At 40.4% G+C, this 13,993-nt stretch overlaps 1 protein-coding gene across 2 annotated transcripts in view; it reads left to right on the top strand.

Annotated features, from left to right (window-relative positions):
* Positions 1–13,993, top strand: part of stx3a (syntaxin 3A) — a 66,456-nt gene that overhangs the window by 49,320 nt on the left and 3,143 nt on the right. Inside the window, exons 8-9 of one of the 2 annotated variants that reach the window (XM_034181355.1) lie at positions 1,240–1,374; positions 2,917–3,027. In XM_034181355.1, the coding sequence (XP_034037246.1) occupies positions 1,240–1,374; positions 2,917–3,027 (246 nt within the window). The remainder of the gene's footprint in view (positions 1–1,239; positions 1,375–2,916; positions 3,028–13,993) is intronic. The other variant, XM_034181356.1, reaches the window with a different exon arrangement.

Below are 13,993 nucleotides of genomic sequence, written 5' to 3'. Positions count from 1 at the left end.
GTTTATTCATGCTATAAATAAATCCGTGGGCGTTTCTGTTCCCCTTTAAAAAGGAGTGCTGAAAGTTCAGCTACAATTTTCCAGAAGGTACATCTGAGATGTAAGCCTAGATTTGATGTTTTGGTTAAAGAAAATCCTCCTCTATACCTCTTCATCATGAAGCTGTATAACTGGGGATACAAAATGCAAAACATGCACTATGCACAGTTTCTCCAATCACATCCACAGAAGCCTATAAGTTCTTCTGGGTTGTCTGGGTGTCTTGGTGGCTTTCCTCACTCTTCTCCTTCTTGCACAGTTACTCAGTTTTTGAGAACTGTCTACTCCATACAGATTTACCATAGAGTGCCATACTGTTTGTATTTCTTCAAAAATAATGTAAATAAAGTCCAAGACATATTCAGTGACTTGGAAATGTTCATGTATCCATCCCCTGACTTGTCTGAAGAAAACTGACAACAAAACTGATTATTTACAAGTATTATACCAAAATGGCCAATTTTGTATGTAACCCATCATCTTGGCTTTTATATTTTTAATTTATATCAAGTTGTAGAGATTTGCCTTGAGTTTGAGTTTAAAGAAGATAATTTTAGAAATGTTCATATTGAGAAGCCTGATTTACTTTTTGTATTTGAAATGGCATAAATAAACTAAAATGTGTGAAATATCAAGCAGCACAATACTTTTGGAGGGCACTGTAGCTCTTGGTATGAAATAGCCTCAGTGTACTTAAAGCTATGTTTTCCAAGTATCTTGCTAATGTCAGCTAATGAGTTGCTCAGTACAAATTAAATGTTTAATATCAACTGCTTAACAATTAGCTGTCCTCCTGTTTTGGTATGGCAAGCTCAGTGTCATTATAGTTTTGTTAATTTGCTTTCTTCTGCCTCCTTGACTCTCAAAGAAGCCATTTTGACATATCTATATTTTTTTAATTAAAAAAAAACAAAGAACAACAACAAGGTGAACGTACCATAAGCTCTTAAGTATCTTAATCACTGTATTGCATTATGACTTGTCAAATTATGCCACCTAAAAAGTGTAGTGTGTGAGTGCAAAATTATATAGTCAAACATGACAGTACTGTTTGAAAAGTAAAACTATAACGAACAGTGCACTTGTAAAAACACATCATACATGGTTTTAGTACACATCTTTTTTACACCAGCATATTGATATGAGAGGTTTGTCTGTGCAAGTGTACTGATCCTGGTAACGGTAGTTTCCTCTCAACAGATTGTGGATTCTGGAATTTCTAAACAAGCCCTAAGTGAGATAGAATCGAGACACAAAGACATTGTTCGACTGGAAAGCAGCATCAAGGAGCTGCATGATATGTTTGTAGACATCGCCATGCTGGTGGAGAGCCAGGTACGATCCTGGATTCCATCCTTCCCTCCAATCCTCGATTCACTCATCAGTCTGTTCATGGAACCGCAGCCTTATCTGATTCCTTGTTTGATTCATTCAAGTCTTACTTTTCCCTGTACTCTTTCTTTCATACCTGATGTCTTGTGATCTGACTGTCAGTCTTCATCTGTTTCCTTTTTTTTCCAGCTCCAAACCTTTCTTGTATCGCTCTTCATTTTCCTTTGCCACTACTACATCCATCTCATCATCACCCCATCTGTATAAGGGGGAATTCGCCCTCAATGCATTTAGTAAGAAGTGATTATGTTTTTTGTGCAAACCTCACATTAGAATTAATACAAACACATATAACCACGTATATTTCTTGCTGGTTTACGCCATGCTTTCTGAGGGAAAGCCTGTTTGAGGTAAGACGCTTGCTTTGTTCTTGAGCTACAATTTTTAGGTGGCCACTGCTCACTTCTGAAAAGATATGCTCCAGAATATATATATATATATATATATATATATATATATATAAATATAAGGGGTGTTTCAATACATGTATTTGTATTGAACCACACGGTACGCATGTGACAGTTTGGTCCACAGAACTGCATGCAGAATACACGGTATGACTCTGCACAGTATGATGGACGTGTGCTTATTTGTTTGTTTCCATAAGTCAATGATATTATGTCTAATATCCACAGAGTGTGTGTCACTCTAGTTCCATGCTCTGTGCAGGAGGCATGGCCAGACCCTCAGTGCAAGAGGTGTGGCCACACCCCTGAGTCTGCTGTCTGTTTCTGAAGTGAAAAGAGGAAACAGTGAACCAAGCAGTTAACGCGAGTGAACGGGTTATTCCAATCGGAAACTTTCGTACCATAAATGGAATTGGTGAATTTCCCTTTTTCTTCCAAAACATGAACCTGAGAGTGAAAGTGTACGTACTGATACGCGTATGTGTTGAATCGCTGTCCCCAGATGAGATCAGTGCACACTTGAGTTTACACAGAAAACACCACCAACTTAAAAATTGATGTTTTATATGAATTTGTGTAAAATTTCACAAATGAGACTGCCGCTGAATAGCCACACTGTGAGCTATACAGAGCTGTACAGTGTCAGCATTCATGAGTTGCCATCATTTTTGCACAAATAAATCAAACTTGATGAATCTGGCTGCACATGACGTGTGACATAAACAGACAAAAAAATAAAACGCTTCACGTGCTGTACTATAATTTCATCCGAATGTAAATGACAAGAAATGTAATAATTTCATCAATGATTAATGAAAAAGTTTCCATTTATACTGTAAAATTTATACTATATATATATATATATATATATATATATATATATATATATATACATATATATATATATATATATATATAAGCAATTCTAAGGTTTTATTTGAATGATACGATAAAGTTGGTTTTGATGGTGCAATATAAGGATTAAAGAATTTTATGAACTGCTTTGAATTGTATGTTTTGACGTTATATTCACTGGTTCAGTTATTGTTCTGTAACTTACTGATTATGTGTTTTTCAGGGTGACATAGTAGACAACATAGAGCGTAATGTGTCCAAATCAGTGGACCACATTATGGTGGCTAAGGAACAGACCAAAAAAGCTGTAAGGTTCCAGAAAAAAGCACGTAAGGTACTGTGCTTCATTTTAATATTCTGCGTATCTGTATTTTGTGATTTTATCCTGATTGTTTTGTAGTCAGAGTTGTAGCGGTTACAGGATTCCACCCAAAAAAGTAAGGTGTGGTTCTCCATCTTTTGCATTCTGAGAAGCCAACGTTTATCATTACACCCAGTGAGTCAGAACTTCACACATTCTCGAGAATTGTTGGTTTCTCAAAATGCACAAGATGGAAAACGCTTTTGATGGAACAAGATGGAACACGTCCTGCTTTTCCTGGGTCAGGCTCAAAGCTTCACCCTTTGTACATCTATCTGATTCCATCCCTTCACACATCCTTAATCACACTCCTGCGACATTTTTTATTTGTGGTGTCTTTCTGTTTCCCATTACATTTATGTTTTTATTATGTTGGACATCGTACCCTATGTTAGGGTGGAATGATTGACAGGATTGAGAGCAACATGGACCAATCAGTGGGTTTTGTGGAACGGGCCGTAGCAGACACTAAGAAAGCTGCAAAGTTTCAGCAAGAGGCTCGCCGTGTGAGTGACTACAGTCAAGAACAGGGCTCGGTTTCCCAAAAGCATTGAGATAGTGTCACATTTAGTTACAGTGGCACAACAGTGACTTGGACTTCATTCTTATTCAAATTTGTAAGGTTTTAGTTGACAAAAACAAGTTAACATAGGGAAAATGAATTGTTTAAACAAGCAACTCAACCCCGTGTGTGTGTGTGTGTGTGTGTGTGTGTGTGTGTGTGTGTGTGTGTGTGTGTGTGTGTGTGTGTGTGTGTGTGTGTGTGTGTGTGTGTGTGTGTGTGTGTGTGCACATATGTTTTTGAGATGGTAAATGGACTGCATTTATATAGAGCTTCACAAATATGCCTCATAGTCACACAAACACTCTCACACCGATGTCAGGGTGCTGCCATGCAAGGAGCTCACGACACACCAGAAACAAATGGGGGATTAAGGAACTTGCCCAAGGATCCTTAGTGAGGTTCCTGTCTGTCAGGGTTTGAACGGAGGATCCACTGGTCTGAAGCCCAATGCATAGCCATCACCTCCCCCATAGATGGCATGAATTTTTGGGTGTTGTCGTTTTGTGGTGGACGCATTGTCTGAAACCAGTAACAAATATAATCCTACTGGCATGTTGCCCGTGGGGATCCACAGGCTCTAGATTGGGTATTGTTTATAAAATAGGTAGCTGACATTTTTCAAGGGTGGTAATAAATTAAGCAAAGCTTATATAATGAGTTGGAATGCCGTGCGAGTCCAGAATGTTTTTAGAACTTTAGACTGCAACAAATTTTAGAAGAAGAACTCAACCTTTTTAATTTCCTGTTAATTATGTAATTTTTTAATGTTAATTTACTGTCTTAGTGTATTTATAAATTGTTTAGGTTCTTGTTTAGGCAGCCACATGGGGTGTGCAGCCAGTACATTCTGAGTGCCAGTCCCAAGCCCGAATAAATGAGGAGGGTTGCGTCAGGAAGGGCATCTGGCGTAAAACAAGCCAACCCAACTATGCAGACTAAGAATCGAATTTCCATACCGGATCGGTGGCGGCCCGGGTTAACAACGTCCGCCACCGGTGCTGTTGCCCAACAGGGTGCTGGTGGAAATTGGGCTACTGCTGGGCGAAGATGATGAAGAAGAGGAGGAGAACATTTCCACAAACAGCGGGAGAAGAAGAAAACTAGAAGGGTGGAAATGAGAGTAGGGACTTTGAATGTTGGTAGTATGACTGGTAAAGGGAGAGAGCTGGCTGATATGATGGAGAGGAGAAAGGTAGACATATTGTGTGTGCAAGAGACCAAGTGGAAGGGAAGTAAGAGCAGGAACATCAGCGGTGGGTACAAGTTGTTGTACCATGGTGAGGACAGGAAGAGAAATGGTGTTGGGGTCATTTTAAAGGAAGAGTATGTTAAAAGTGTGTTGGAGGTTAAGCGAGTGTCTGACAGGGTGATGAGTGTGAAGTTGGAAATTGAAGGGGTGATGATGAATATCATCAGTGCATATGCCCCACAAGTAGGTTGTGAGATGAATCAATCAATCAATCAATCAATTTTTTTTATATAGCGCCAAATCACAACAAACAGTTGCCCCAAGGCGCTTTATATTGTAAGGCAAGGCCATACAATAATTATGTAAAACCCCAACGGTCAAAACGACCCCCTGTGAGCAAGCACTTGGCTACAGTGGGAAGGAAAAACTCCCTTTTAACAGGAAGAAACCTCCAGCAGAACCAGGCTCAGGGAGGGGCAGTCTTCTGCTGGGACTGGTTGGGGCTGAGGGAGAGAACCAGGAAAAAGACATGCTGTGGAGGGGAGCAGAGATCGATCACTAATGATTAAATGCAGAGTGGTGCATACAGAGCAAAAAGAGAAAGAAACAGTGCATCATGGGAACCCCCCAGCAGTCTACGTCTATAGCAGCATAACTAAGGGATGGTTCAGGGTCACCTGATCCAGCCCTAACTATAAGCTTTAGCAAAAAGGAAAGTTTTAAGCCTAATCTTAAAAGTAGAGAGGGTGTCTGTCTCCCTGATCTGAATTGGGAGCTGGTTCCACAGGAGAGGAGCCTGAAAGCTGAAGGCTCTGCCTCCCATTCTACTCTTACAAACCCTAGGAACTACAAGTAAGCCTGCAGTCTGAGAGCGAAGCGCTCTATTGGGGTGATATGGTACTACGAGGTCCCTAAGATAAGATGGGACCTGATTATTCAAAACCTTATAAGTAAGAAGAAGAATTTTAAATTCTATTCTAGAATTAACAGGAAGCCAATGAAGAGAGGCCAATATGGGTGAGATATGCTCTCTCCTTCTAGTCCCCGTCAGTACTCTAGCTGCAGCATTTTGAATTAACTGAAGGCTTTTTAGGGAACTTTTAGGACAACCTGATAATAATGAATTACAATAGTCCAGCCTAGAGGAAATAAATGCATGAATTAGTTTTTCAGCATCACTCTGAGACAAGACCTTTCTGATTTTAGAGATATTGCGTAAATGCAAAAAAGCAGTCCTACATATTTGTTTAATATGCGCTTTGAATGACATATCCTGATCAAAAATGACTCCAAGATTTCTCACAGTATTACTAGAGGTCAGGGTAATGCCATCCACAGTAAGGATCTGGTTAGACACCATGTTTCTAAGATTTGTGGGGCCAAGTACAATAACTTCAGTTTTATCTGAGTTTAAAAGCAGGAAATTAGAGGTCATCCATGTCTTTATGTCTGTAAGACAATCCTGCAGTTTAGCTAATTGGTGTGTGTCGTCTGGCTTCATGGATAGATAAAGCTGGGTATCATCTGCGTAACAATGAAAATTTAAGCAATACCGTCTAATAATACTGCCTAAGGGAAGCATATATAAAGTGAATAAAATTGGTCCTAGCACAGAACCTTGTGGAACTCCATAATTAACTTTAGTCTGTGAAGAAGATTCCCCATTTACATGAACAAATTGTAATCTATTAGACAAATACGATTCAAACCACCGCAGCGCAGTGCCTTTAATACCTATGGCATGCTCTAATCTCTGTAATAAAATTTCATGGTCAACAGTATCAAAAGCAGCACTGAGGTCTAACAGAACAAGCACAGAGATGAGTCCACCGTCCGAGGCCATAAGAAGATCATTTGTAACCTTCACTAATGCTGTTTCTGTACTATGATGAATTCTAAAACCTGACTGAAACTCTTCAAATAGACCATTCCTCTGCAGATGATCAGTTAGCTGTTTTACAACTACCCTTTCAAGAATTTTTGAGAGAAAAGGAAGGTTGGAGATTGGCCTATAATTAGCTAAGATAACTGGGTCAAGTGATGGCTTTTTAAGTAATGGTTTAATTACTGCCACCTTAAAAGCCTGTGGTACATAGCCAACTAACAAAGATAGATTGATCATATTTAAGATCGAAGCATTAAATAATGGTAGGGCTTCCTTGAGCAGCCTGGTAGGAATGGGGTCTAATAAACATGTTGATGGTTTGGATGAAGTAACTAATGAAAATAACTCAGACAGAACAATCGGAGAGAAAGAGTCTAACCAAATACCGGCATCACTGAAAGCAGCCAAAGATAACGATACGTCTTTGGGATGGTTATGAGTAATTTTTTCTCTAATAGTTAAAATTTTGTTAGCAAAGAAAGTCATGAACTCATTACTAGTTAAAGTTAATGGAATACTCAGCTCAATAGAGCTCTGACTCTTTGTCAGCCTGGCTACAGTGCTGAAAAGAAACCTGGGGTTGTTCTTATTTTCTTCAATTAGTGATGAGTAGAAAGATGTCCTAGCTTTACGGAGGGCTTTTTTATAGAGCAACAGACTCTTTTTCCAGGCTAAGTGAAGATCTTCTAAATTAGTGAGACGCCATTTCCTCTCCAACTTACGGGTTATCTGCTTTAAGCTACGAGTTTGAGAGTTATACCATGGAGTCAGACACTTCTGATTTAAAGCTCTCTTTTTCAGAGGAGCTACAGCATCCAAAGCTGTCTTCAATGAGGATGTAAAACTATTGACGAGATACTCTATCTCCCTTACAGAGTTTAGGTAGCTACTCTGCACTGTGTTGTTATATGGCATTAGAGAACATAAAGAAGGAATCATATCCTTAAACCTAGTTACAGCGCTTTCTGAAAGACTTCTAGTGTAATGAAACTTATTCCCTACTGCTGGGTAGTCCATCAGAGTAAATGTAAATGTTATTAAAAAATGATCAGACAGAAGGGAGTTTTCAGGGAATACTGTTAAGTCTTCTATTTCCATACCATAAGTCAGAACAAGATCTAAGATATGATTAAAGTGATGGATTAAAGTGATTAAAGATGAAGGAGAAAGAAGATTTCTGGAGTGTGTTAGATGAGGTGGTGGAGAGTGTGCCCAAGCATGAAAGAGTGGTGATAGGAGCGGACTTCAATGGGCATGTTGGTGAAGGGAACAGAGGTGATGAGAAAGTAATGGGTAGATATGGTATCAAAGACAGGAATGGGGAAGGACAGATAGTAGTTGATTTTGCAAAAAGGATGGAAATGGCTGTGGTGAATACCTACTTTAAGAAAAGGGAGGAGCACAGGGTAACATATAAGAGTGGAGGAAGGTGCACACAGGTAGACTACATTCTGTATAGGAGATGCAAGCTAAAAGAAATCAGAGACTGTAAGGTGGTGGCAGGAGAGAGTGTCGTTAGACAGCATAGGATGGTTGTTTGTAGGATGAATTTAGAGGTAAAGAAGAAGAGAGTGAGAGCTCAACAAAGGATCAGATGGTGGAAGCTGAAGGAGGAAGTCTATTGTGTGAAATTTAGCGAGCAAGTGAGAGAAGCACTGGTTGGAGGGGAAGCAATTTTGGACAACTGGAAAAGTACTGCAGATGTGGTGAGGGAGACAGCTCGGACAGTACTGGGTATGACATCTGGACAGTGGAAGGAAGACAAGGAGACTTGGTGGTGGAATGAAGGGGTCCAGGAAAGCATAAGGAGAAAGAGGTTGGCGAAAAAGTTTTGGGATAGTCAAAGAGATGAAGAAAGTAGACAGGAGTACAAGGAGATGCAGTGTAAGGCGAAAAGAGAAGTGGCAAAAGCAAAGGAAAAGGCATATTGCGAGCTGTACAAGAAGTTCAATAGTAAAGAAGGAGAAAAGGACTTGTACCGATTGGCCAGACAAAGGGACAGAGCTGGAAAGGATGTGCAGCAGGTTAGGGTGGTAAAAGATGCACATGGTAATGTGCTGACAAGTGAGGAGTGTGTGCTGAGAAGGTGGAGGGAATATTTTGAAGAGCTGATGAATAAAAAAATGAGCGAGAGAAAAGGCTGGATGATGTGGTGAGAGTAAATCAGGAAGTACAAGAGATGAGTAAAGAAGAAGTGAGGGCTGCTATGAAGAGTGGAAAGGCAGTTGGTCCAGATGACGTTCCAGTGGAGGCATGGAAATGTCTAGGAGAGATGGCAGTAGAGTTTCTAACCAGATTGTTTAATAAAATCTTGGAAAGTGAGAGGACGCCTGAGGAGTGGAGACAAAGTGTGCTGGTTCCTATTTTCAAGAACAAGGGTGATGTGCAGAGCTGCAGTAACTACAGAGGCATAAAGTTGATCAGCCACAGCATGAAGTTATGGGAAAGAGTAGTAGAAGCTAGGCTTAGAAAACAGGTGAAGATCTGTGAGCAGCAGTATGGTTTCATGCCGAGAAAGAGCACTACAGATGCAATGTCTGCTCTGAGAATACTGTTGGAGAAGTACAGAGAAGGCCAGAAAGTTACATTGTGTGTTTGTGGACTTAGAAAAAGCTTATGATGGGGTGCCAAGAGAAGAGCTGTGGTATTGTATGAGGAAGTCTGGAGTGGCAGAGAAGTATGTTAGGGTAGTGCAGGACATGTACAAGAATAGTGTGACAGCGCTGAGATGCGCAGTCGGAATGACAGACTCATTCAAGGTGGAGGTGGAATTACACCAAGGATCAGCTCTGAGTCCTTTCTTGTTTGCAGTGGTGATGGACAGGTTGACGGATGAGATCAGACAAGAGTCCCCATGGACTATGATGTTTGCAGATGACATTGTGATCTGTAGTGAGAGTAGAGAGCAAGTTGAGTCTAGTCTGGAGAGGTGGAGATATGCTTTGGAGAGAAGGGGAATGAAAGTCAGTAGAAGCAAGACTGAGTACATGTGTGTGAATGAGAGGGAGCCCAGTGGAATAGTGCAGTTACAAGGAGTAGAAGTGGTGAAAGTAGATGAGTTTAAATATTTGGGGTCAGCTGTTCAAAGTAATGGAGAGTGTGGTAGAGAGGTGAAGAAGAGAGTGCAGGCAGGGTGGAGTGGATGAAGAAAGGTGGCAGGAGTGATTTGTGACCGAAGAATATCAGCAAGAGTGAAGGGGAAAGTTTACAAGACAGTAGTGAGACCAGCTATGTTGTACGGCTTAGACGGTGGCACTAACAAAAAGACAGGAGGCGGAGCTGGAGGTGGCAGAACTGAAGATGTTGAGATTCTCTTTGGGAGTGATGAGAATGGACAAGATTAGGAATGAACATATCAGAGGGACAGCTCAGGTGGGACGGTGTGGAGACAAAGTCAGAGAGGCAAGATTGAGATGGTTTGGTCATGTGCAGAGGAGGGACCCAGGGTATATCCATTTAAGTGTGACGTAACGCATCATGTGATTTTCAACTTCCGGCTCCAAACAAAAAAGGCGCTCTGTCATTAACATTGAGAAGTGCACTGAGACGATCTGATCAGGCTGCACTTACACCACTGCACACGGACAACAGCATTAACATCGCAACATAAAACTCTTTGTGTATTGTGCCTAAAACTCTCCTGGATATATTAACTGGGTTTTTAAACATTGTTACTGCATTTGTTTTATGTAAAAATGTCAGACGCTCAGGTTGTTTCTCCATTGTTTTCAATTGGAGTTGCTGCGAGCTGCGATCGCTTCCTGTTCATGTCGTTCGGGGAGAAAGTGAAGTTTTCACTTTAACGTCCTGTTTATTTTAATAAATATTTTTTTATTAACAAACAGACATGTATATTTTACCTGTGCATAATAAAATATGTAAAGTAAAAGAAAAAAGTTTTATTAAGTGTTCTGACCATAGAACCAGACGAATGCGGTTAACGGAGGTGGAGGTGGAGGCAGAGAAGGGAGGGACGGAGGTTTGCGCACAATGTAAACACAAACTAAACTTAAACTGTAAATCCTTAAAAGGATCAAACAGACTTAACTTTAATTGTAAACTTGGAGGTCTTTGGACCCGGAAACAGATTTATCACGCGATGCGTTACGTCAGCGCTTAACAACCGGATAGGGAGAAGGATGCTGAGGATGGAGCTGCCAGGCAGGAGGAGAAGAGTCAAAGAGGAGGTTTATGGATGTGCTGAGGGAGGACATGCAGGTGGTTAGTGTGACAGAGAAAGATACAGAGGACAGGGTGAGATGGAAATGATTGATCTGCTGTGGCGACCCCTAACGGGAACAGCCGAAAGACGAAGAAGTAGTTTAGGTTCTTATTATGTACACTGTAATTATTTTATATCTACTTCTATTTTGTCATTTGATTTCTAAATGGACAACAGTGGAAATAAGTGTTTTCACTTTGTCATCCATGTATTTTTAACGTATTTACGATTATATTATGTACTTAGACTGAATTTAAAATCACTCACGCTTTTACCGCCCCCTGCTGGAATGGCATGAGTCCAGAAAGTAGTTAGCTGCACGCACAGCTGCTGTAAGCAGGTGGTTTTAATTTGACAAACAAAGACAGTGGCTGAAGACATTGAAACCACTAAACAATTCACTTACGGTAATAGCAGTATGAGACTTATCAAAACTGGCTAAACGAATTGAGCTACAAAAACGCAATACGTCAACACTAACAACACTATTAAGCTAACATAAACCACAACAACATTTAAAAATTCAAAACCCTGAACTCCCATGGTGCGTTCATCCTTGACCCAAAATACATAAGCATGCCAAATGGCAAATCTCAGCTCTCCCCAGTTTTTATGTGATCGAACACACACACAGAGGCCCCTTGGCTGTTATAATATAGATGCACTTACACTCATGCTTTTAATATAAAGATGATTTACTGCCCCCTGCTGCAAACGTGTGTGAGTCCAAAATGTAATTAGCAACATTAGCTAATATTCGTAGCTTCTCCAAAACTATTAGTTCTATCAGTGTTGACCCAAACTACATAAGCACACCAAACAGCAAATATCAGCTGTGCTCTGTTTGTCCCTGATCAAAGTCGCATGCACGCATGTACGCACGCACTGCTGTAAGCACGTGGTTTTAATTTGACAAACAGACAGTGGCTGAAGACATTAAAACCACTAAACAGTTCACTCATGGTTCCAACATGAAATTTAAGTCACTCGTAATTGCAACATGAAACTTATCTAAACTGAAAAAACAGTTGAACTACAAAAACACAATAAATCAACACTAACAACACTCCAATCACAATAACAAAACAATCCACAATAACATTTAAAACCTCAAAACCCCAAACTCCCATGGTGCATTGCACCACAGCATCCATTGTGTATTGGTTAGCTAAAATGGCTAATATCTCCAAAAAATATTTGTCCTATCAACTTTCTGTTTTTTGCAACATTCATCCTTGACTCAAAATACATAAGCATACCAAACGGCAAATGTCAGCTCTCCCTGGTTTTCGCGTGATCGAAGCCAGGCACACACACAGAGGCCACTTGGCTATTATAATCTAGATAATCAGCCACATTTTTCCTTCGCAAGGAGGGGGCGACAGCAGTCCAACCGGGAGGAGACTCCCCCCTCCAGATGACCTGCTGTGCATGAGACAGCAGACACGGCTATACTTTTCTTGTTCTTATCTTTTATCTTTTATGACCCAAATACAATCACAAAAGCTATCATATTTTTTTTAACAGTACCTATTTAACTTGGCCTTTTTTGTGCATGTCTGTGTGTATGGATGGTGCCTCCCTGTTATTTATTCATGTTTGTTTATTTATGTTATTTGACTAGCTCATAGTTGATATAGGCATCAGCTCCACTTCCTGTTTTATATAAACTTAAGAATATTATCGTCAGAGGTTTCTTTGGTATAATCCATATCACAGAGCTCTGTGTGGTGCTCGATAACAGTGAAGACCAGAAAAGTGTGTTCTTGGAGCCCTACAGCAGTCATGTGACCTTTATCAATCACTGCAAAGGTTTTTAAAAACTTATTTTAATATTTTTGTTCTTTTAATTCTTCTTTCCCAATCTTGTGTCCAGCAAAAGGTGCAAATTATTTAATGTTACCAGTATGATGTCAAAATGACTACAGTTCATTTATCTGTATAGCTGCATGCAAATCACATGAATGAACTAGGGCTGTGCATATTTTGCTGCTGAGATATTTTGATGCAGCTATACTTTAAGTTAAAATGAAAATACAATGCAGATTGCTTTCTTTTTTTTTTTGAAAATATACCAGAGCAGTGGATAAATTAGCACAGCTCCCTGAAGTGAATGTGGGTAGGAACTCCACACAGAAAGGACCAGGGGGAAGTGATCCCACAACCTTCTTGCTGTGAGGCAACAGTGCTAGCCACCATGCCTTTGAGAAGTGGGGAAGGACTGGTTGTCTGCCTCTACGTGATTGCAATCCAGGACAGTTCCTTGGTGTGGTGCATGCACAGCAGTTGGCATGATGCCGCTTTGTGCAAAGGGATTTTCTTTTTACGTAAAGCTCAAGAGCCAAAGTAATAATCAACACTAAAGCCATTTTAAAGAGGATTCTCTCTTTTTTTTTTTTAAGGGGGGTGGGGGGGGGGGGGGGGGGGGTGCGGAGGAGGACCAAACAAACATGCAGAGAGTTTGAAACCAATAGAGCCGGTGTCGCCGACCGAACGGTCCCCCTTAAAAATCGGTCCGCCCTGCCTTCACTGTGTATGCGTTAGCCGCAGTTCACAGAATATCACCTCGTTTCTGCTTAAAACTGTGCTCCAGACATCATCTATCACAGCGACAGATATCTGAAGCTTTTGTAAAACAATCATTTCCACATAAATTCAGTATTATTTCATCATAAAAGATGAAGGAAGCGATCAGAGCGCCGCAGTTACACGAACTGCTAGCTGATGCGTTCAAAGGGCATCAGTAATTTCAAAGCGCCATCGAGTTGCGCCTCGTTTGTGCTTAAAACTGCCTTGTTTCTGCTTAAACCTGAATTAAAAATGATTTAAGAGGTATTACCTTGTCATCTGATGGTTAATAATCCCATTAATTCATTTGATGGCTTTGGGTTAAGAGTCCGTGTCAGACGAGCTGCTGTGGTCCCAAATGACGCATGCGCAGTGAAGGCAGGTGGACCAATTTTTAGGGGGGGACTGTTCTGTCTGCAACACCGGCTAACAGACCACCTCAGATTTTTAGGTCTCAAGTTTAAAATGACATTCATGTGTAATAAAGTACAAACATTTTATTCACTTATT

This window comes from Thalassophryne amazonica, chromosome 11 (assembly GCF_902500255.1).
Source record: "Thalassophryne amazonica chromosome 11, fThaAma1.1, whole genome shotgun sequence".
Classification (NCBI taxonomy): Eukaryota; Metazoa; Chordata; class Actinopteri; order Batrachoidiformes; family Batrachoididae; genus Thalassophryne; species Thalassophryne amazonica.
This window is presented reverse-complemented; position numbering and strand designations above follow the sequence as displayed.